The sequence below is a fragment of the Boleophthalmus pectinirostris genome, unplaced genomic scaffold (genome assembly GCF_026225935.1).
Source record: "Boleophthalmus pectinirostris isolate CB_2022bp ecotype Guang Dong unplaced genomic scaffold, ASM2622593v1 HiC_scaffold_2826, whole genome shotgun sequence".
Lineage (NCBI taxonomy): Eukaryota > Metazoa > Chordata > Actinopteri > Gobiiformes > Gobiidae > Boleophthalmus > Boleophthalmus pectinirostris.
Genome location: NW_026571291.1, coordinates 267,985 through 292,944, shown reverse-complemented (window position 1 = coordinate 292,944; position 24,960 = coordinate 267,985). Strand labels below are relative to the sequence as shown.

Below are 24,960 nucleotides of genomic sequence, written 5' to 3'. Positions count from 1 at the left end.
TTAGAACCAAAAATGATACAGAAAAAAGGTCAACAGTTTGATAAACTAGAGTACATATGTATCTGTTGAATACATTTTTATGTCAGATGCATTAACTTGAATTTTTTGCCTTGCTGTTTACTTCTGCTTGACCGGGACCATGTGAAAAACCGAGCCATTTGTAATGGTCGTCAAATCACGTCTTTAGTGATACAGCAGAGGCGTCAAAAGACGTCATTAAGGAAACAAGGGAGGGTCGTCAAATGTCGTCTTCATGGGGTAAGAGTTAAACTAAATATTCAACAAACTACAAAAGCTTAAATGTACTAGTATAGGTCCACAAAAACGTTCTTGCTCGACTAAAGACGTGTCCTCACAATCAATTAGCCAATTAAAAAGGGGCGTGGCCACAACATTCAAAACTATTATGATCTGATCATGTATATGACCCTGCATGAAAGTTAAAACAAAAAACTATTAAGCAGATCTAAACTCATGATTTCTCTCCCAAATAAAATGACAAGTGACAAATAAAAGTGTTGGACGACTAAGGACACCACTGACCGATCGCTGGACTAAAGCAGGGGTGTCAAACTCATTTTGGTCCGGGGGTCGTATCCAACCGACTTTGATCCCAAAGTGTCCGGATCAGAAAACTCATGTCATATAAACCCCAAAAATAACAATAAGTTCAAATATTTGTGCAGAGAAACGCAAATCTATTACAGAAATCTTTTTTAATTGATGAACTCTTTCTTATTATAATATATATAATTATGAACAACCTGCAACTTTAAGAAAAATTCAATTTCAACACAATGTTTTAACATGAACTTGTCTGTAAACAGGAATAAGTCCATTTTTTGTTGTAAAATCCTGCACTCGGCTCCACTTTTCTCATGTTGGACATTTTTCTGATGAGGGTGTCACGGTCAACAGTCAAAACGATCGTCCTTTAAGAGCGTTTGGAAAGAGACAACCCACACTGAGCTCCTGTGATCAACACGACGCACGAGTCGAAAGAGTCTGTGAGACGAAACCTCGAAAAGAATCGGACCATGAAAAAGATCCTCGTGAACGTTAGAAAAGATCCACTCACAAAAAGAGATTAATTCAAGAAGACAAAGTTGTGGATAAACAAGACAATAAAAAAAACATGGTCCTACGACGAGTGACATGTTTATATGTGCTGGAACATACAGTTTCTACTGCCACTCACACTGCAAATGTTTTCTTTTTACATTTTAGTTCAGTAAATGTGCTTCTCTCATTAAATAAACTATGAAACTATTTAAATAACAAATACCTTGATGAAAGTGACGTGAGTGTGTCTTGTCACAGGAAATCTCTTCGTGGTTTATGTTTCTCGACATAATTCACGTCTTTTTTTTTCAATAATTCCCTTGTTTGATCCTGATGAGTCAATTCCAGAGGAACAGTGAAGAAACGAATCGTTTTATTCCTTTCAGAGCGTCTAGAACAACCAAATACACAACAAAACCTGCCCATGTTTCTCCGACGCTGCTGAAGTCAGTGACATAGTGTGCGGTACTGTTGCCACGGCGACACGTGACGGTGCAAAGTCTCTATTGGACACGTCACTGTGACTCGTTCTTTCCTGATTCTCTGGGTTCGTGAGTCGGTCATGTGACGCTGTTGAGGAAAACAGTTTAAACAAACCACAGACCAACAGGAAACAGCAGAGATACAAATACTTGCTCGTACACGGTCCACGAAAAGACAGTTTTGACGCTTTCTCAGGGCAGCCGTTGGGTCTTAAAAGTCTAAAAAAGGTCTTAAATTTCATGTTCCTAAATTAAGACCTTAAAACGTCTTAAATGATGTTGTCCAAGTCTTATTTTTTTTTACAAATGTCTTAAATTTCAGTAGCAAAGGCTGGTTCTTTTTTGAGTGTGAGAGTTTTTTTTTGTTGTTGCTTTGTTTGCTTTTGTTTGTCCTTCAAAGTTTCGATGATAAACGTGATACTCATCATAATAAAAAACACTCTTTCTTTTCTTTCCGTTCTGATTTTCGATACTTTTGACGACCCGACCGTGGATCAGAAAGGTTCCGCAGTGCACCTTTAGATTACTTTCTCCTTTCTTTCTTTTCAGAGAGTGGCAGATCGGCTCTACGGAGTTTACAAAGTGCACGGGAACTACGGACGAGTCTTCAGGTTTGTGTAAATGTGTCAGATGCCCTCCCAGATGTTGTGGTTGGATAAATGAAGAAAGAGTTTTGTTTTTTTAAAATTCAGGATGTTTTTGTGTTTTCAGCGAGTGGAGCGCCATCGAGAGAGAGATGGGAGACGGACTTCAGAGCGCAGGACACCACATGGACGCGTGAGTGAGTAAACAAACAGGACTAAACCAGGACTAAACCAGGTCTAAACCAGGACTAAACCAGGACCTAAACCAGGACTAAACAGGACTAAACCAGTAAACCAGGACTAAACCAGGACTAAACCAGGTAAACCAGGACTAAACTAAAACAGGTAAACTAAAACTAGGACTAAACTAAAACAGGGCTAAAACAGGACTAAACCAGGACTAAAACTAAACCAGACTAAACCAGTCTAAACAGGAGGGATAAACCAGCTAAAAGAGGACTAAACCAGGACTGATAAACCAGGACTAAACCAGGACTAAAACAGAATAACAGACTAAGGACTAAACAGGAGTCAGGTCTAAACCAGTCAGTAACTTGGACTAAATGGACTTAAAGGACTTTTAAACTTTTTTGTGTTTTGTTTTTGGTGTTTGTATAAATTTTGGTTTAATAAAGTTTTGTGTTTTCAGGTTTGCAGCTTCGATTGACGACATCCTGGAGGAGGAGGAGCACTACGCCGACCAACTCAAAGAATATCTGTCCTACGCCGAGGCCCTCAGGTAACCACGGCAACAGAACCACGACAACAGAACCAGACCAGAACCAGACCAGAACTAGACCAGAACCAGACCAGAACTGAACCAGGACTAAACCAGAACTAAACCAGAGATGACAGGACTATACTAGGACTAAACCAGGTCTAAATCAGGAATAAACCAGGACTAAACCTCTCCAGGCATCAAAAACCTGGATGAAAGCCGATCTAAACCAGGTCTAAATCAGGTCTAAATCAGAACTAAACCAGGTCTAAACCAGGACTAAACCAGGACTAAAAGAGGTCTAAACCAGGTCTAAATCAGAACTAAACCAGGTCTAAACCAGGTCTAAATTAGGACTAACCCAGGACTAAACCAGGTCTAAACCAGGTCTAAACCAGGACTAAACCAGGTCTAAACCAGGACTAAACCAGGTCTAAACCAGGTCTAAATTAGGACTAACCCAGGACTAAACCAGGTCTAAACCAGGTCTAAATCAGGTCTAAATCAGAACTAAACCAGGTCTAAACCAGGTCTTAATTAGGACTAACCCAGGACTAAACCAGGTCTAAACCAGGTCTAAACCAGGACTAAACCAGGACTAAACCAGGTCTAAACCAGGACTAAACCTCTCCAGGTATCAAAAACCCGTCTGAAGATGTTTTTCGAGTCATCTATGCATGTTTAAAAATGTGTTTGTTTGTGTTTGCAAACTTATAAAGCATGTTAATCTGTTGTTTTGAGTGAATAGAGCATTTTGAAAACAATAAAAGGAACATGATGATGTAAACATGTGTTCATGTGTTTCAATTAATAGCCCACAGAAGTATAATACTCCCTCTTTTGTTACTATGGCAACAGTGTTGAAGCAGGTGTTGTGTTTTTCAGAGCCGTGTGCAGGAAACATGAGCTGACACAGTTTGAGCTGGAGGTGTCCACCCAGGACCTGATCACCAAGAGGCAGCAGAGAGAGGAGCTGGCCACAGGGGTAAATGAACAACAGTGTGTGTGTGTGTGTGTGTGTGTGTGTGTGTGTTGTGTGTGTGTGTGTGTGTGATCCTCACTCGTCCAGGTCCAGACACAGACTGTGTTTATAAATGGACATGGGAAAACCGCTTGCCACATGTTCCCCCGGGAAACATCGATGCTTCTATTTTCAAAACTTATTGCTTTTCCCCAGTGGCTAATTTTTCCCAGCGGAAAAGCGATACCTCTAACTGAAAGGCACCGATGTTCCCGGCGTCACGATACTGCGGCTAGGCCTATAACGATAACAGATTTTGTTGGACCATTAATTGACCAAGAATTTATTGCGATAAACAATAATATTGACATTTTGAGACCAATTTCAACTAATATAATGAACATGGAATAAAAATGCAAATACATCTTCTCAATGATCAATAAACTTGACTTTCTAAAGAACATTTAACACAGGAAGTGTAAGACAAACACAAACAACAGGCCTAAATAAAACAGACTTGTTAACACAGTCTAATGTGTCTGGTTTACAGCGACGACTTGTTCACAAAAATCCACTTGAATAAAACATTGTTGAACCAAACACAACCAAAACAATAAATACAATTGATTATTAAGTCTCTATAACAAAATTGTCCTTAAAAGTGATTTTAGTCTCTGATTTACACTGGAATATTGTGTCTCGTCTCTCTGTGGCTGCTGCTGTGGCCTCGTCATTTTGGTCATTGAAATGTTCGTTTTAACCCGCGACACATGATCCTATTTCTCTATGAGGGAGACTCTGTTCTGTCTGGTATCCTGTCGGTGTTTTGTGGGATTTCAGTGGATTTTGGGTTCTCCTGGGGGCGAGGCTAGTTCTGTGGACCGCTAAGACATGTCCCGCTCACCAGTGCTGATTCGGCATCGTGACCTGTTTTGTCACACTACGATGAACCGTTTTGTCACTCTGACGGCGGCGCTTGTGTTGCGGCTCCATGTTCGTCGCACAGACAGCGACGTTTTCTGCACTCAGGCTGCACGCGCATCCGCTGTGCTGATAAACACAGCGCACGTTGGTTCAAGCGTCATTACGATTGTTAAACGAGAGGAGTCAGAGAGAGACAGAAGCTTCTAACAGTCAGTCTCTGAGAGCGAGGAAAACAAACAAGCTGCAAATAGAATTTATCGCGGCCGGAAAAGTTATCAAGCTCATTAAAAGTTATCGTATGATTAATTGATTTATTGATTATTGTTACAGACTTAACTGCAGGTCATACATATAGAATGACAGAATTTGTATTGACTATCGCTGTTTATTGGAACGAACGCATTAACAAAGCCGCCGCCTTGGTCCAGCGTGAATGAATCTGGGACGAGGTGATATCAGTAGTCCAATGAGGTTCATTTGGTCTTCCGATAATTTATGTTATTAGGTTCTTTTTTTCAGACCAAGAGTTTGTTTTCATACCTGACAGTTTCGACTGCTCACTAGCGTCTTCCTCAGAGTCTCGTGATTTTGCTGTGACGTGTCTGGTCAGCTGATTTAAACAGGAATTGGAACCAGAGGATAAATGTAATGTCATACACGAAATACCCTGCGTGTCCTGCAATAAATCACACATCGAGGAAACAGGGAGGGCGTTTAATACACGAATAAAGGAACTTGGCAGTGACATCAGGCTGGGGGTACATTTTGTGACAAAAGTACAAAATGAATTTAAACGCTTCCCCAATAATTGCTGACGTTGTGAGTCTGGTCACCGGTGAATCTCCTCGTTTTTTCAAATGCGCAGATTTTCAAATGATTGACAGGTGGATGAGCCAATCAGGAACACGCAAATATGGTCGCTTACGAGGAGAAAAAATAAAAGAAAACATATCACTTCATACCAGCGTGCTCCTCAAAGTCTGAAGTCCAAGTAGATATAGAGCAGAGTAATAGAGTAATAAACCAATTTTTATTACTTATTTTTATTACTTTACTTATTTACTTTTATTTACAATTTCCATTTTCTGATTCTGCTGATTTACTTTTATTTTACAACAAAGATTTACAAAACAAAACTCATATCATTCATGAGCAGAATACGAAAATAAAAACACAAGAGAAATGATTTGGACACAGGAGCTCATAAATCACAATATATTAGAACAAAGAGCCGAAATTGTAAATTATAATCATAAATTCTAAATAAATAGCACAGATAGCAAAAGACTGGTGTCAAATAATAGAGGAAAGCCTAACTCATTCCCGCCTACTTCACTGCTACCAAAATCAGTGTATATTATGTTACTACTCCATTCAATCCAGTGAGACAAATTCTGACTCCTGTGATTTTGTCGCTTTGTGCCTCATCACCAATAAGCCTCCAGTGATTCTTTTCATAAATTCATGTCTGCTATGAATTTTTTCACCATGACCATACCCAAATTCATGTTCAAAATGTATTTTATATTTGGTATAAGGTATTTAATCTTTAATTGCATGTGGGTTTAGTGTCACTGGCCAGATTAAAAGCGTGATGAGAACTGTGTGAGATGTCCTGATGTCCTGGCTGCTGTGTGCTTTTGTCATTTTGTCATTGTTTGATCCAGTATGGTAGACTTCCTGTTTGGGGCTACAATATCATTTTTTAAATGTCCCAACATGTTCTATTTTTTGTGCCAAATTTCAGAATTTTATATACAGAATATTAATAGTTTAGTTTTTTCAGAGTATGTTCAAAGAGAGTCGTGATATTATACATTCTGTCCCTCACCACCAAACAAAAGAGGCATTATACAAATATGTGAATCTCTCAAATGCACTTTAGTTTAGAATAAAGAGAATTTCAGAATTAAAAATGTGTCTAGATAGAGAACAGCTGAGAGGAAAAACATCTGTGAGTGAAGATTAAAATTAAAATAATCTTCTAGAGTTTAACACAATGGACATGAGCAAAGCAAGCTTCAATCTTCTGTCTCATGATATCAGCCAATAAAAGTCCACAGCTCTGCTCCATATGAAACAATATCGTTTTATAACATTGGTTCATTGCATAACTGCCATAAAATAATAATAATTGCATTCTGGTGTAAGGAAACTTGCTAAATTACTTCTCATTGCTTAATCAAAGGGGCACACAACAGTCAGAAAACTGGGGGGTCCTCAACCTCCTCTCAGGGGTCAGAGAAGGGGCCTGAGGGGGACAGGGTCAGAGGGAGGGGCAAGCTCCCCAAGTCCACAGCTCTTTAACCCTGCCACACTACACAGGATTTATTGTCTTAAAAGATAAAAAATACAGACACGAGGAGAATCGCAAAAGATTTTCAATCTCAAAGCACAAAGACTGTGGTGAAGCTAAAAAAAAACTAGCTAATAACAAGGAATCTCACGCCAGGTGTTTCCTGTCTAGAATAAAGTGACTCGCTTTGAGACTTCAAAGTGTTCAAAACAAATATGGCTGCTTACGGGTGGAAAAGAAAGGGGGAAAAATATCACAGGGACTGAAAAGCATTCAAATAGTGGGTGGCCAATGAGCTTCTTTGTTACACTTGCATCACTGAATAAACAAATCTGAATGGAAGACCATGAAGCTGTTTTTTTGAGAATAATGGCCGGCTGTTTATATTATTCTCTGGCTTGCCAGCTCAGCCAAAGCCTAAATGGCTGTTGCAGCCACCAAAATGTTCATGGCTACAAATTGCTGAAGTTGTCATTTCATGCCTATAGTCTATCGTCTATATTCTACTGATTACAAGATCTCAATATGCAGCATCAGTATGGACATATCCTACGGCTCTTATTTTGATTCACACACTGGCTAATGGCAGCTAGCTAGGGTACTCAAAACAGCGGACAGACCCGCAGCCAGAACCCGTGGCTCCCACTCCCGGGGCACTCGCTCGCTGCTGCTCGCTGCTCGTTTCTGGGCAGAAAAGTTTGACCTGGGCATAGCGCACAAAGGGCATGAATCCACCTGGTGCTCTGCTGCTAATATGGACTGGTGTAACGTTCATATTTAAGTGGGAAGTGGGATTAAGGCTAGTTTTAGAAACCAGCTCGTGCATTCGGCTCCCGGACCTTGTGTCACAGACCTGACTGGACGGGGACTTAGATTGATCTCTTCATATTGGACAATAATGCAGAACCAAGCACAGCAGATAGAGGATGCACTCCGCTTCAGTCCTCTGGAGAAAGTAAGAGGCTTGTTTTCATTAGTTTGGCAAATCTGAGGACGGAGCCTCACAGCTGTATAAATGCATAAATGAGCTTGTAAGTGCGACGGAGCTGCTCCAGTGTTTTATAGTGTGTTGTAAGAGCGGCCCTGATGTGTTTATGATGTGTTTATGTTGTGATCGTAGCCTCTTATTGTAGTTTTGCTGATGTTGTTGGATCGGGTTGTGGCGGTGTGTTACGTTGTGTTGCAGCTCAGATTCTGCTCTGTAAACTTTGCGCTTGGCTGTGCACTGTGATTGATTTTGTTTGTTGGTTATTTTTCATGTACCTCTCTATGAGATGGATAGAATTATTATTTGATGCACATAATTCTAGCTGGCTCAGCCAAATTGTATTAGTTGGCAGCTTAATTTGGCGTACAAAATTGTTGGCTGGCTTTGGTTGAAACTCTTAATGGTGGCGGCTTCAGGGTCTGCTCCAGAAGGCCAGACTCTAAATAATACAGATATCAGTCTGGATTTGACTCACAATTCACTGTATGCCAAAGTGCCAAATAAACAAATTTTTATTATTTTAATAATTCAGTTTTTTCTTTATTTTATTTTACAGATTTTTGACAAAGATTTACAGAACATAACAGTTTTGTTTCTTACTTTGGAACCTGATCAGTATTTTTATTATCATTCAGTCTTGTCCGAGTACGTTCAAAAACAGTTCTGATATTGTCAAGTTCATTCAGAGTTGTCTGCATCTGGTCTATGGACGCCTCCCCGATATCACACAGCATTTGGAGTGAGCTCATTTGACCTTTGAACTTTTGGATTTGAAGTTCCAGATCAAACAGGTGTTCTCTCTCATTTCCATCTTCCTCTTCTTTTCTCAGCTTCTCACAGATTTTCCTCACATTGTTCAGATCTTTCTTCAGTTGCGTCACTGTCCGTTTGAACTCTCCTTCTTCTACCAGCCATTTCTGTCTTGTCTTCTCGCTTTCTATTTTGTAGATTGAATTTACTCCGTAACTGCCAACAGCTCCTATGATACTGGCAGTAGCTCCTAGGGCCAATATAGCCACATTCAGTCCTTCTGTTATCTGGGCAGAGATCACAGATAACGCTGCTCCAGTCGCTAAAATGGCTATCGAAATGAAGTTCCCAGTATTTGACCTGTCATCAAGTTCTCGTCCTTGTTGTAATATTTTCTGTAACTCACTGATGTTATGAAGCAGCTGTTCTTTCTTATCTTCACCAAGGTTTAGGAATTCACTGATTGACTGATGAAGCTCAAAACACTTGGACTGTTTCGGTGGAGAAGAAAGAGGACACTCCATGTTCTGTTTTTCTTTCCTGGAACTGAACAAAAGAAGAGGACAGTGAGCTGCAGATCCAAGAAAGTTTAACTAATACAGAGTGTACTTAGGCCAGTGCATATAAATGAATTACATGAGACATATTATGCAGAATCTAAGAGATTTTAAACATTTTGGTGATTCCCAACAAAAAAGACAAAAATTAAGACCTTTCGCTTGCTCTGTTGATTTTTGCATAACTGAAAAAAGAGGCTTGTTTTGATGTGGTGCAATCATGTGTGAATGTGTCAGTGCTCAGTGCCCATCGGTGAGTTGTGGAACTGTCAGTAATGTGCTGGTGGTTAATCTGTGTTTGTTAATATGGCTCTAGTTTATATCTCTCCTTTGGTCCTGATGTGTGTGAGCTTCAGGCAGCATGTCAGGACTGTGTAACTTGATATGATTTAATTTCTGTTGTGGTGCACATAAAGAGATTTACTGTTGTCTTAAATACAGCCTCCTGCAGGAGTCACATCTCGCCTTTTCCTGTGACCCCCAAATGCTCCATGTTTCCCTCCATCAGCTCCAAAGCCACAGCCTATAGATCTTTATCACAGCAGCTAGAAGTGCTGCGATGTTGGTAAACAACACAAAATGTGTGTGTGTCGTATTCTCCAGCAGCTTCATAAATCTGTCCCATCACCAAATGTTTAACCAACAAACTCCACAAAGAATAAACATTGTTCATGAACAATTTATCCACAACTATCAAGAGAAGAAAGAACAAAACTTAAAGGGAACAACAAGCCACCTGTTTTCTTCATGAGTTTAGTTTCTTGTGTGACTAATGTGTGCTTATTGTTTCCGTTTAGTCTTTCTTCTCTTGATCGTTGTGGATAAATTGTTCATGAAGAATGTTTATTCTTTGTGGAGTTTGTTGGGTTGAAGATTTGGTGATGGGGCATTGGACTGTGACGCTGTGATGGTTGAAATTACACTTAATGTAACTAACTTAAACAACTGATAGTAACTGATCTTATTATTGCATATTCTATGTCTCTGGCCTGTAAACCTGAGCGGCTCTGGGGTTGTACAGGTCGGGGTTGCTATTGGAGGGAGAGTTATTTCAGATGTCAAGTGGCAAATTTAAACCCTAAAAACACATGATTTGGTCACACGATTCTCTTTAAAAGTGACATAAAACATGAGTTCAGATGTCCAGCCCTGTGTTTAGGAGTTTGATTTTCAACTAAAAGATGAGAGTGACTCACTGAAAAACTGTTGGCTAATGCTAACGCTAGTGCTAATGCTAATGCTAGTTCATGATTGTAACGTTTTCTGAGAGGGACTTGTTTAACAGCACAGATCAGATCACCTGTTGCAGTTCAGATAAGTCAGTTGTTCATGGTCAGATTGTTTTAAATAAAACTCAGATTAAAGTCTAACTTGAGTAACAGGTGCAAAGTATCAATAACTGAAACAAAAAACTGAACTTCAGAGGAGCATTTCACTGGAGCAGTGTGTTTTTATTGAAAATTGACTACGTGACGTGTTTAAACTTATGACATGGTGTCTGAATGTTTGAATAATTATAATTAAGTACAGAGCTGGGGGCAGTGATGGGGGGAGGTGAAAACAGACATTTTTGGAGCACTTTACACTTTAGGGTAATTAGGCCACATACTCCTAGTTTTAAAATAGTGTAACATTTGCATATAATGAGGAAGAAAAGAGACATTACTGCCTTCTGTTGTAAACACAAACCTGCTCTGAGGTGCACTGGAGTTGGTCTCGGCTTTAGCCATTTGGAGTTTTTACAGCGCCACCTACAGACACACAGCAGAATCACACATGAGACTGAAACAGCGTTATGTTTAAAGTGGATATGACAGGTCAGACTGCTTATTTCTCTAAAACACACTTAGGCTGTGTTTACACAGAGCCGAGTGTTGAGAAATGAATATTTCCCTCCCTCCGTTTTCCAAAATAACATTGTGCACTCAGCATAATTTTCAAAAAAAGTTTTCGTTTACATCAACCCACATAAATCCATCGAGCTCCGTCATAACTACAACGATCCTCTGGGCAGTGCCTGGATCAGATTCAAACCTGCAGCTTTTATTTCATTACAGTTGTAAGTTTTACTCACAAATACGTTTTAAAACGTGCATTAGTGAGCAGCTCACCTCTCTACAGATCTGTTAAAGCCTCATTGGTAGATTTTTTAACTTTTTAAGATGTCCTTTAATTTAGGATTAAATTTATGTTAGTTGGAAAAATGGAGACAAGCAGGTGACGGACCCTCCAGCAGACAAGTTACACAGTGCACTTTAAATTTAGAATAAATACGTCAGCATTAAAACTGATCCAGGTACAGAACACCCGAGAGGAAAAATATCAGTGACTGAATATTCAAATCAAAAATGATATTCTAGACTTTAACACAAAATAGAAAGAACTCACTTTGAGATGTGCTGAACACTGTCACATAAAATATGTACGTTAACATTAATGTCCACAGATGACTGAAAGTGCCATACGTTTAAGAATTCAAATAAAACTGTTCTCACCTGCCAGAGAAGCTTAGTGTGTCACAAGTGAAGACAGTTTTGGTCAGTCAGTATAAGTCCAAAGATCTCTTCCATATAAAACAATATAATTTTATAACGTTAGTGCATTGTGTAACTACCATAAAATAATGGAGTGTTCTGATGTAAGGGGCTTGAGGGAGACAGTGTCAGAGGGAGGGGCAACGCTGTAACTGGCAGAACTACAGGTGTTCACAGCATTAGGTGAGGCGGGGTCAGAGACAATGGGCGAGGACTGTCCTGGTGAGGTCTCATTCGGGGGGGGTTAGTCTGTCACAGTGCAGCGCCACTTTGTGCTAAAGTTCACTGTAAATTTTCAGATGATTATAAAACTTTGATTTGGCTCTATTGCAGCAGTTTTCAATAGGTGAGGCCTAAGAGCCACTGGGGAGGCGCGACACACACGGACTAAACTAGGACTGATCCCAAGACTGAACCAGGGGACGAAACCAGGACTGACCTAGTACTAAACCAGGACTAAACCAGGACTGAGTGTCAGGACAAGCCTGGAGGTGCACCCGCAACTGTCTTTACCTGCTCTAAGGGGAGGCTCACATTTATCCAATTTGAAAACCCCTGATCTATTGGATTTAAAGTTGGGTTTATTTAGGCTACATATACAGTTATTTTGCCTCTTTACAGTCATATTTAAAGACAGTAGTTAGGCCTAATGGCATTTTTGCATGACATTCTAGCCTGTTTCTGTGTGGTAGTATACAGCAGCTAAGAGCTAACCAATGAGAAAGAATGAAAAGTAGCTTAAAATGGACACATTTGAACCATTCACTGCTCACACAGGCTCCTCTCAGATCACAAGTCTTCACAAATAATTATCCTTTTAATCCTGACTCAAAACAATCATCCGTAAAAGAATATAATCAACATGTTGACAGCAGCTGCGTGTATCCTCTGTCTGTGGGACAGTCCTCTCTTCTCTGAACTTTGGTCAAAACAGCAGTAGTTTTGTTGCTGGCCTAAACTGTGCTGAAGTTCACTTTTATTTATAGTTAATATCTTAGATCAAACACAAGAGCGTTTAGGGCCACTGCCTCAGTTCTGCCTCAGATCGCACTAGTGTAAACAAGAGCACGTGAGTCACATGACTCTGGTGGTGCATTCATGTGCAGTATGGCATCACAGATGCGGCGCCACATATGAGGACATTTATCTGTCTGTAAATTGGATTAAATGGTTGTAATATTATCTAAGATTTGTAATGAGGTATAACATGCCCACTTGGATTATTGGCCCATATCAGCAAGATTTTGGCCAATAGCCGATATGTCTCCAAGTGTCCATATCGGCCAGTCGTATTGGCCCCTGATGTATAGGTCGGGCCGTACAATATATTATAATAATAAAGAGCAAAAATATAAATGGTAATAGTAACTTCTAAATAAGTAGCAAAAACAGCAAGAAACTGGTGAGTAGTTGTACAGGTGTAGGGAGTATTATAGTATGAATGTAGTCCTGTATCTGTCACTGTTTAAGTGGAGCTGCAGAAGCCTGTTGGAGAATGAGCTCCTCTGTCCTTCTTTAGTCTGGTGCAGTGGATGAGCAGAAGTGTCACAGAACAGTGTCCAGCTTTGCAGGTGAGTTTGTTGATTCCACTGAGTCTTTTTCACTTCTCCCTAAGTCCACAGCTCTTTAACCCCGCCACACTACACAGGATTTACCATCTTAAAACATTTTTAAGTATGAGACAAAAAGTGCAGATCACAGACACAAGAGAATGATAAGAGATTTTAAATCTCAAAACACAAAGACTACAGCAAAGAGACACTATAAACTGAAAAACAAGTGTCAAGTGTTCAAAACAAAACAAATATGGCTGCTTATGTAAAAAAAAAAAAGAAAAAAATCACATTCGTCACTGAAATAAACAAATCTCATTGGACAATTATGTTGTTCGGACTTGAGACCTGATGGAGGGAGTGGAGAGCAGACTCTTCCTCTGTTTAAATAATACAGATATCAGTCTAGATTTGAATTGCAATTCACTTTATGCCAAAGTGTGTGAAGTACAAACAAACCAAATTTTATTATGTTTATAATTTTGATGGTCTGAATCTGCTGTTTTATTTTATTTTACAGATTTGTCACAAAGATTTACAGAACTGTCACCGGTTTGTACAAAAAGAAATGGAAAAAATTATAGCTCAGTCAAAATACTTACCTTACGTGTTTTTTTTTATTTTTTATGGCGGTTTGAATCCAGCTCACGACATAAACATCACAGGTTGAGCGTCAGATCCACTGACCCACAGGTTGGCTGGTGTGATTCCAGCTCCCACAGACGAATGCTGTCGTTGTGTCCTTGGGCAAGACACTTATTCCACCTTGCCCACAGTGTCTGTGTGCACTGGGGTATGAATGTGTGTGTGAATGGGTGAGTGGTTCCTTGTTGTGAAGTGCTTTGAGAACCTTGAAGGTGGAAAAGCGCTATAGAAAAATGTGACCATTTACCATTTAATGTGCAAAGTGCAATATATTTACTGCAAAGCAAAGTCCAAAAACAATTAAGTATTTACAGCAGTACTCACAGCAAGCAGCACCCACATAAACAGGCCAAGAACAGACCAGAGAATGAACGGAGCTCCCCCTTAATTTTTATTTTCTTTATGTTTATTAAGGGCATCACAATAGCATTAGACAAGCTTGATGTGTTTTATCACAATTCCATTGTTTTCAATACCTGTCCATAAAAAAAAACAAAAAAACTACAAGCATAAAAACAGATCAAATATATATATTACATACAGATAAAATATATACATTACATTTGCAATTAATGCATTTTTATTGGAAACAGACAGTAATTTTAATTTACATTTAAATTTGTTGTTATTAGTCTCCAATTTTAAATCATCTTGCCCCTTTAGCAGAGAAAGAGGACTGACCAAGAGTTGTCCTGTACATGAGCAACACAAATACCACTAGTAACAATACACCTTAGCCCCTCCCCCTGGGTAAACCAATTAATAAAACATACAGTTTTAAGGATTAAAAAATAAGCAAAAACTATAGTCATGAGCTGGAGCTGCTGGTGGAGCCGCCCTCGCTTTGATGCGGCTGTGGTTTTTGCGAGGTTACACGTGTAAACGCTGACATGTGCAGTGGAGCCAGGGCCTAAGGTGTGCCAGTTGGGGGATGATGGGGCAACTGCGGGCGCTCCATCACAAGAACAAAAACTCATAATTCATGAGTAGAATATAAAACACCAGCCCACTGTCTTTATTCTGGGACAAATAATGTTTTTCTTTTCTTATCATTCCTCTGCACAACATTTTCCTTTCCATAACAGTTTTGCTTCTTACTTTGAATCAGTATGTTTATCATTCAGTCTTTTCAGAGTACGTTCAAAAACAGTTCTGATATTGTCAAGTTCACTCTGAGTTGTCTGCATCTGGTCTATAGACCCCTGCCCTCCATCACACAGCATTTGGAGTGAGCTCATTTGACCTTTGAACTTTTGGATTTGAAGTTCCAGATTGAGAAGCTGTTCTTTCTCATTTCCATCTTCCTCTTCTTGTCTCAGCTTCTCACAGATTTTCCTCACATTGTTCAGATCTTTCTTCAGTTGCTTCACTGTCCGTTTGAACGCTCCTTCTTCTGCCAGCCATTTCTGTCTTGTCTGTTTGCTTTCTATTTTGTAGGTTGAATTTACTCCAATATTGCCAGCAGCTCCTAAGATACTGGCAGCAACTCCTAGCCCCAATATAACCAAACACCATCCTCCTGCTATCTGGGCAGCGAGTAGTGTTAACAGTATTCCAATAGCTAAAGTTACATTAGCATAAATTCCCCTAGAACTTGTTCTCTTCTCAAGTTCTCCTCTTTGTTGTAATATTTTCTGTAACTCACTGATGTTATTATGCAGCTGTTCTTTCTTATCTTCACTGAGGTTTAGGAATTCAGTGATTGACTTAAAAAGCTCACAATACTTGGACTTTGTCAATCCAATAGACGGAGGATGCTCCATGCTCCATCTTTTTCTGCTGGAACTGAACAAAAGAAGAGGACAGTGAGCTGCAGATCCAAGAAAGTTTAACTAATACAGAGTGTACTTAGGCCAGTGCATATAAATGAATTACATGAGACATATTATGCAGGTGATGATCACCCCCTCCTCTGTGTAAGGCCCCCCTCTATATACGGCCCTCTCTCTTGTCAGGATTACACGTTGCTATTCCGACATACCATCACTCCGACATTGACGTGTTATTGTTGGAGTAGGGGCATTTCCATTTTTTATCAAACGTCCCTGCTCTCTGACATTTTTTCCCCCCTTTGGTCGGAGTGGCGGCACTTAAGCCTTTTTTTCAACATCCTTCCATTCCAACACAGCTTGTTCTGTCCGCAGACCGTCTTTCTGTCCCGGTATGGCTCTGGTGCTGAATGCAGGTGGGTAGGCGCTGTTTGTCGGTAGGAGGAGCTGCTCCCCATGCGGCCCCTTCTGGTGCCATCAGAGCTTTACACACGCTGCCCGCATACGTCTGACCTCCCTGCAGTGAGAGCGCGTGGAGGTGCCAGGTTAACGAGTGCGTAAAAGTCCACATCTTTAAGTGCGCGCACGAGGAGAAGCGGCTCTGCAGCCGCCTCTTTATAAATTTGTATGAGTTTATGAGTGACCCACGTATTTCTGTGTCCCTGTGTAAGCCGCTCTGTCCTCCATGACCAGGTAAAATTCCAGTCCTTTAGCCCATATTCATGAAAATATCAAAATTCCTAAATCATTGATCTTTTTAGTGCCTCTATATGACTGCGAGCACTGCTTCATTCTCGCAACACACTCAGCTTCACAGCACATTCTCGTGCGCTCTGGTCTTTGGCGACAGGTAATGAATGTCTACTGCTCCTGTCCATTCACAAAAATGTCCAAATTGTCTCACAATCCAGTTTTGTATTGTTGAAGGCACCACTGTGTGTAAAGGTCCTGGTTCTGCGAGTGCAGCCGAGCAGCGCGGCTACAAGGGACAGATGTGTAAGAATCTGGAACTTTTATGAATGAAGAAGTTACGGGGCGTTACCTGACACTGCAGGTGGAAGCGCGCGATGACGCGCATTTGGCTCAAGGTGCAATGATACAGCCAAGCAGAGAAACTACGAAAAACTGGACTGTGAGACAATTTGGACATTTTTGTGAATGGACAGGAGCAGGAGACGACCAGGGCGCACGAGAATGTGCTGTGAAGCTCAGCCTGCTGCGAGAGTGAAGCGGTGCCGGGCTCACAGTCAGATAGAAGCTCTAAAAAGATCAATGATTTAGGAATCTGGATATTTTCATGAATAAGGGCTAAAAGATTAGAATTATACCTGGTCATGGAGGACAGAGCGGCTCACACAGGGACACAGAAATGCGTCGGTCCCTTATAAACTCATAAAGGTTTATAAAGAGGCGGCTGCACTTAAAGATGTGGATTTTTACGCACTCCTTAACCCGGCATCATCACCTGCAGGGAGGTCAGGCGTATGCGGCCCCTCTCAGAGCTTTACGCCTGATACCCTGCTATAGGGATCGCGATTATCTCTCTTTCTTTCTCTCTCTTGTCCAGGATTAGTCCTGGTTGAATCCTGGTTCATCGTGTTGGAATGGCGGCATCAAAAAGTGTGAATGGGAGCATGTCGGGGTGGAGGGTTGTCGGAGTGACAGTATGTCGGAATAGGGTTTGCAGCGCTTTGTGTTTGGCTCCCCTGACCTGCTAACGCTAGTGCTAATGCCAATGCTAGTTCATGATTGTAACGTTTTCTGAGAGGGACTTGTTTAACAGCACAGATCAGATCACCTGTTGCAGTTCAGATAAGTCAGTTGTTCATGGTCACATTGTTTTAAATAAAACTCAGATTAAAGTCTAACTTGAGTAACAGGTGCAAAGTATCAATAACTGAAACAAAAAACTGAACTTCAGAGGAGCATTTCACTGGAGCAGTGTGTTTTTATTGAAAATTGACTACGTGACATGTTTAAACTTATGACATGGTGTCTGAATGTTTGAATAATTATAATTAAGTACAGAGCTGTGGGCAGTGATGGGGGGAGGTGAAAACAGACATTTTTGGAGCACTTTACACTTTAGGGTAATTAGGCCACATACTCCTAGTTTTAAAATAGTGTAACATTTGCATATAATGAGGAAGAAAAGAGACATTACTGCCTTCTGTTGTAAACACAAACCTGCTCTGAGGTGCACTGGAGTTGGTCTTGGCTTTAGCCATTTGGAGTTTTTACAGCACCACCTACAGACACACAGCAGAATCACACATGAGACTGAAACAGCGTTATGTTTAAAGTGGACATGACAGGTCAGACTGCTTATTTCTCTAAAACACAATTACAGTCATGGACAAAATTGTTAGTACCCCTCTGGTAAGGAAAGAATAATCAACAATGGTCACTGAAATAACTTGAAACTGAGAAAAGCAATAATAAATAAAACATTTCCTTACAAATAACCAATGAAAATCAGACTCTGTTTTTGAATTGTTGTTCAAAAGAATTATAAAAAAAAAAAAAAAACTAATGTAACTGGCCTGGACAAAACTGATGGTACCTCTAGAAAAGATTGTAAATACTTGGACAATAGGGACATGTTAAACTTGGGTGTGTCTCTAATCTGCATCACAGGTTCTTCAGACTTGTCCTCAGTCAGTCTGTCTGTTTAAAGGGAGACATGTGTCATTGTGCAGTTTGGAGACATGATGGACACAACACTGAACATGGACCAGAGAAAGAGAAGAAGAGAACTGTGTCAGACAGAGACTAGAAAGAAAATGACAGACAAACAGGTTAAAGATAAAGACAATAAGATCATCTCCAAGCAGCTTGATGTTCCTGTGATTACAGTTACACATGTTCTTCAGAAGTTTAAGGTTCACAGGGCTGTAGACAACCTCCATGGACGCAGCTGCAAGAGGAAAACTGACGACAAACTGAAGAGATGGATCATACGACTGGAACCAAAGAGCAAAGAAAAACCTACAAAGAAATGAAATGTGAACTTGAAGGGAAAAGTACACCAGTGTCAGATCCCACCATCCATCAGTGTATGAGCCAAAGTGACTTCATGTGAGGACACCACTGCTGAGAGAAAATCATAAAAAAGTCAGACTGGAATTTGCCACAATGCGTATTGACAAACCACAAAGCTTCTGGGAGAATGTCCGTTTAACAGATGAGACAAAACTGGAGCTCTTTGGCAAGACACATCAGCTCTATGTTTACAGACACAAAAATTAAGCAGGCCAAGAAAAGAACACTGTCTCTACTGTGAAGCACGGAGGAGGCTTGGTTTTGTTCTGGCGCTGTTTTGCTGCATCTGGCACAGGGCGTCTGGAATCTGTGCAAAATACAACGGAATCTCAAAACTATCAAAATGTGTTGTTGGTGTCAGAAAGCTTGGTCTCAGTCAAGCACTTATAGAAATCGTTTGTTTGCATCAGTTTGCATCAAAAGGTTGTGCAACAAAATATTAAGTAAAGAGAACCATCATTTTTGTCCAGGCCAGTTTCATTATTTTGTTTTTTCTAATAATTCTGTTGAACCACGGGTGAAAAACAATGTTTGGTTTTTGTTGGACAATTTTCTGTAATTTTTTATTCATTATTGCTTTTCTCAGTTTCAGGTTATTTCAGTGATGATTGTTGATTTTTCTTTCATTGCCAGAGGGAACCAACAATTTTATTCACAACTGTATACATTAAATTGAAGATTTTACTTAAAATCATATCTTGTCTTTTATGTTTTTGTCATTTTGGTGAAGGTGATGATTATACTTCCTGTTTGGGCAGTGGGGTCGCCTCTCCACAGATCTGACCTGTTACTTGGTCTGGTTTCATCTCCATGAAGATAGAAAGGCTTAATGCCATACTGTGGAACATTCCAGACAAACCAATAATGTCTTCCTGGAGAAAAGCATTTAACGGACCCTCCACCAGAAAAGTTACACAATGCACCTTTAATTGCTGTATTTTAAGTTTATCATAAAGGGAATTTCAGAATTAAAACTGTGTCCAGATCCAGAGAGCTGAGAGGAAAATCATCTGTGACTGAATATTAGAATGAAAATAATCTTCTAGAGTTTAACACAAAATAGAAAGAGCTCAATCTGAGATGTGTTTTACACTGTCACATAAAATAAGTACGTTATAGGGGTGGCACGGTTCATAAAAAAAAGCAAAAACGAACCGTTCGGTTCACTTGTCACACTTCGTGACGTGTGGGGACAGTTGCAGCAGGACGAACACACGCAGCACTGACTCTGTGTTTGTCAATGGGAAAGACGATCATACTTGACTGGGTGTGTTTAGCCGTGCCATGGAGCCAGGTCCTAAGGGCCTGGCATGTGTATTTTGCGTTACACAAGCGTAAAAACTGCAACTTTTGGACGCGTAACTTTTAGAATGCATGGAAAGTGACTGAGGGTGGCTCCACTGGAGCAGCTCGTCCTGCGCATGTAGATTTCAGAAAATAGGATCCATCCTATTTTTTGAGGCTCTACGTGAGCGTAGGCACATGTCCCCATCAAAATCCACAGAGAACATGAATCTATTGTTGTATTTGTGCGTTTACATCAGCACATCGAGCTCCTGGGGCAGATCTGTGTCGTGTGAAACAGCCCAGCTTCACAAATACTGTTAATAAGAGCTTTAAAATATACGTTTGAAATCGTGGTCTGTGGACAGAAGGTCAATACAAGTGTGTTCTGTTAGTTTCTCTGTCGAACTGATACAAGCGATGAAACGCCTCAGTCCAGTCTGATCGTCTTTACACTGACAAACACAGAGTCAATGCAGCGTGTGTTCATCCTGCTGCAGCTGCAGGTGGAGTCACATTTGTGTTGACGTGCGGCTGTGGTTTCGCGAGGTTACACGTGTAAACACTGATGCTGCAGTGCAGACAGGTCCTTAACCTGCAGCCAAGAGCCCAATCTCACTAAACCAAGTGTCCAACTCCTGAGGAGGTTTGGGTTTGGGTGGAAGGTGGTAACATTTTTTCAGCAAAGCACAACAGCTGCTTATGTTCAATAATAATGTGCTTAAAGTCAAGTCAAATTCAGTTTGTGTGTGATTACATTACTAGCTATAATTTTATAACTTTTTTAATGCTGTCCTAAATTGTGGATAATTAAGCGAACATAGCAGATGATGAAGTATATTTCTGGAGATTAAAGATTAAAAAGAAAAAATTACAACAAGAACCAAACAGAACCAAAAACCGTGACCTTAAACCGCAATACGAACCGAACTGTGAATTTTATGAACCGTGCCACCCCTAATACGTTAATATTTTCAATATGTGAGAGAGTTATCTTTTGGTATCAGCCAGTATCAGTCCAAAGATCTGTTTATAACATTGAAATTTTATATAGCTGCCATAAAATAAGTTTAACGAGAATTCACATTAGACAGAAATCTGAACTGTAAACTGATCTATGAATCCAGTGTATCTCAGAACATGTTTGTACAAGTCTAAACTTCAGAGTTAGGAGCTTTTACACAGAATAAAACCCCGTGGAGACCCCCTCTAGGACCCATCCAGCGCCACCTACAGACCAACAGCAGAATCACACCCAATCAGTTTAGTTCCACATTTACATGTATTTAGGATTATGTGGAAGTGTAAATGTTGTAATTCAGTCATTAGTGACGTCATCTTAGCGTAGACTAATACCTTCATTTTGTTAAATGAAGGTTTAATCTGTCAGAAAAAGTCATTCCTTGTGCGTAAATTGTCTCTGCATTTTGGATGGAGCTGGAGCAGATAAAGCAGAGAGATTCTGTTTTAAACTCAGCACTACTTTTTATTTTTTCCACAAACCCCCACTTCACTGATGTAAAACTATGATAAATACTGCACATGGATGATCCACCAAACCAAGGAAACACAAATGAATCTGTCAAATGCACTTTTAAGTTTATAATAAAGAGAATTTAGAATTTATTTATTTGGAGGATAAGCCGCTTGAGATGTCTTGCCATCTCGTTTTGGAGGGGGTCCACACAACAACAAAAGACAGAAATTTTTGAATTAAAACTGTCTCCAGATCCAGAAGAGCCGACAGGAAAAACATCTGTGACTGAATATTCAAATGAAAATAATCTTGTACTTTAACACAAAACAGAAAGAACTCATTTTGAGATGTGCTGAACATTGTCACATAAAATACGTATAAGTTAATTTAAGTAAAACAGTTCTCACCTGCGAGAGAAACATCGTGTGTCCGTCACGAGTGAAGGAAATTACCGTTTGGTATTAGCCAATGTCCAAGTCCAAAGGTCTGTATCATGTCATAATAAAACTATATAATTGTAAAACTTCCAGCCTGAAAATAAGTACAAAGTGTAGGTCTAAAGGGCACTGTTCTTGAAATCTGAAATCAAACTAATGCAAATTTCAACTGGACCAGTCACAAAAACACCAAAACACTGACATGGGACCAGTAATAATAGTCAGTTTCAGTTAAATTGCCTGTGACAGGTCGGTCTACTCATTTGACTAAAACACAGTTAAGATCTTTTTATTTATATTTTTTTGCAAAAACGTTCATGGTCATTTTCCCAGTTTGTCCATTTTTGGGTTTAAAACATGAACATGTGAGACAGGCCTCTGCTCCAACTCTGTTTAACTGTTAAAAAAGTTCTTCACTCTTGTCTTTTTATGATAATGTTAAGATGATCATTTATGTTTTTGTCTGTTTTCTAACATCAAGTTCATGGTAATAAATGAGATTGAGGTCAGTGTGATCATTCACGAGCTGCTGCTTTATTGTGAAACTTGAATTAATTATTATCAACCGTATAGTGGAGCTGTTAAGGACCAGAAAATTGCCCAACTGTCTTTTATGGTACAAGTATGAAACTTTGCCAGATTATTAACATCCCTAGGACCAACATTTGTGAATAAGGAACCAGAGCTAAGTCGACCCTGGAGCCGAGTCCTGCACATGTCACAAAACGGCTGACATGTAAAATGAGGCTCCTTTTCTGTAAAATAATGTTAATTATGACACATTATCATTATACTTCCACTGATACAGTATTGGAAAGAAAGAAATAGTAGTTCATAGTGTCGTTAAAAGGCTACGTAAACAAAGCAAATAGAGGTTTTTTTGTAGTTGTTTTTTTGTTGTTTTTATTGGATCATTTGCTGCAAACAAAAACAAAACATAAACCATGACTACAGGGGTCATGACAGGAAGAGTCTGAACCAAACACATGCACAACAAGTTTTCATTCACAACTTCACTCACTGTACAAATAAATAAACAATATAAATTAAAACAAACAAAACTCAACGCACAATTCATCAACTCCAGAGCTCCAGATTTTCCAAAACACAACAGTCTATTCTCTTTTTAAAAAGTTTCTACAGTGTTGAACTGTTTAAAGTCATTGCAGCGAATATTTTACAAACCAAAATCTCTACCAGAAATTTCTTTCTTTCTCATTCTTATTTTATTTTATTTATTTGTTTATTTATTATATATTTTTTTAAATTAAATCAAATTTATTTATTTAATTTTTTCCCCCGATTACGGTCGTGCAAACTAATAATAAATGTTAAAAAAGGGACAAAGTTTATCATTTATGATCGTGCGAAACAAACAACAATGAGAAATGAAAGGATGTAAGGATTTTTTGTTTTTCGTTTATGGTCGTAAATAGAGAGATTTTAAAAAGGTATTTAAGATGAGAACAAATACATGTGGACAGTGCAGACAGTGAGCTTCAGTGTCTGGACAATGGACCCTAATTTAAGCAAGTTTTTCAAGCAAAAATATGTATTAAAAAATATATGAGTTTAAATGAATCTTGTAAAGACATACAATAACACAAAACACATGTAGTGCAAATTCAATACAGTAATTACAAAATGGAATCACTTCATGGTGCATTATTATCAGGCCGTGTAAAACTTTCTCCCCCACATCTCCTCACATGTTCTGCTGCTTCCTCTGTCGAAAAGCTTCATTCTCACTGCGGCGACACAAAAACACACGTTTAACCAGCAGAATTCTCTCAAAACTTAGACTCAGACAAACTTTATTGATGCACAAGGGAAATGTACGGAAACCGAGAGGGGTCACAACAAACGCAAACGCCGCAACACACAAAAAAAAGCCACAACACCCAAAAAAAAGCCACAACACACCAAAAAAAAGCCATAACGGAAATGACCGCGGGACTCGATTTTAATGCAAACGCCGCAACAAATACAAACGCCACAACACGAACGCAAATGCCACAACACATTAAAAAGCCACAACACATTAAAAAGCCACAACACATTAAAAAGCCACACATTAAAAAGACACACACAACAAAAAGACACAAACAAAAAAAAAGCCACAACGGAAGTGACCGCGGGACTCGATTTTAATGCAAACGCCGCAACAAATACAACGACACAACACAAACGCAAAAGCCACAACATTAAAAAGCCACGACACATTAAAAAGCCACACACATTAAAAAGCACGACACATTAAAAAGACACAACACATTAAAGCCACAACACATTAAAGCCACGACACATTAAAAAGCCACGACACATTAAAAAGCCACAACACATTAAAAAGCCACAACACATTAAAAAGCCACACAATTAAAAAGCCACAACAAATTAAAAGCCACAACACATTCAAAAGACAACACATTCAAAAGACACAACACATTAAAAAAGCCAACACATTAAAAAAACACAACAACAACAAAAAGCCACAAAAAAAAAAAAGCCACAACGGAAATGACGCGGGACTCGATTTTAATGCAAACGCCGCAACAAATACAAACCCACAACACGAACGCAAATGCCACAACACATTAAAAGCCACAACACATTAAAAAGCCACAACACATTAAAAACCACACACCACAAGCACATTAAAAACACACAAAAAAATTAAAAAAAAAAAAAAAAAAACCACAATGGAAATGACCGCGGGACTCGATTTTAATGCAAACGCCGCAAACAAACGCCACACACGCCAAAACCACAAATGCCAAACAACATTAAAAGCCACAACACCACACAAAAGCACGAACATTAAAAAGCCACGACACATTAAAAAGCCACACACATTAAAAAGCACAACACATTAAAAAAGCCACAACACATTAAAAGCC

At 39.5% G+C, this 24,960-nt stretch overlaps 1 protein-coding gene across 1 annotated transcript in view; it reads left to right on the top strand.

Moving 5' to 3' along the window:
* The window catches only part of snx4 (sorting nexin 4), a 42,879-nt gene that overhangs the window by 11,931 nt on the left and 5,988 nt on the right, over nt 1-24,960 (top strand). The window contains exons 8-11 of the mRNA XM_055159996.1: nt 2,094-2,155; nt 2,256-2,321; nt 2,778-2,867; nt 3,732-3,831. Of these exons, the coding sequence (XP_055015971.1) occupies nt 2,094-2,155; nt 2,256-2,321; nt 2,778-2,867; nt 3,732-3,831 (318 nt within the window). The remainder of the gene's footprint in view (nt 1-2,093; nt 2,156-2,255; nt 2,322-2,777; nt 2,868-3,731; nt 3,832-24,960) is intronic.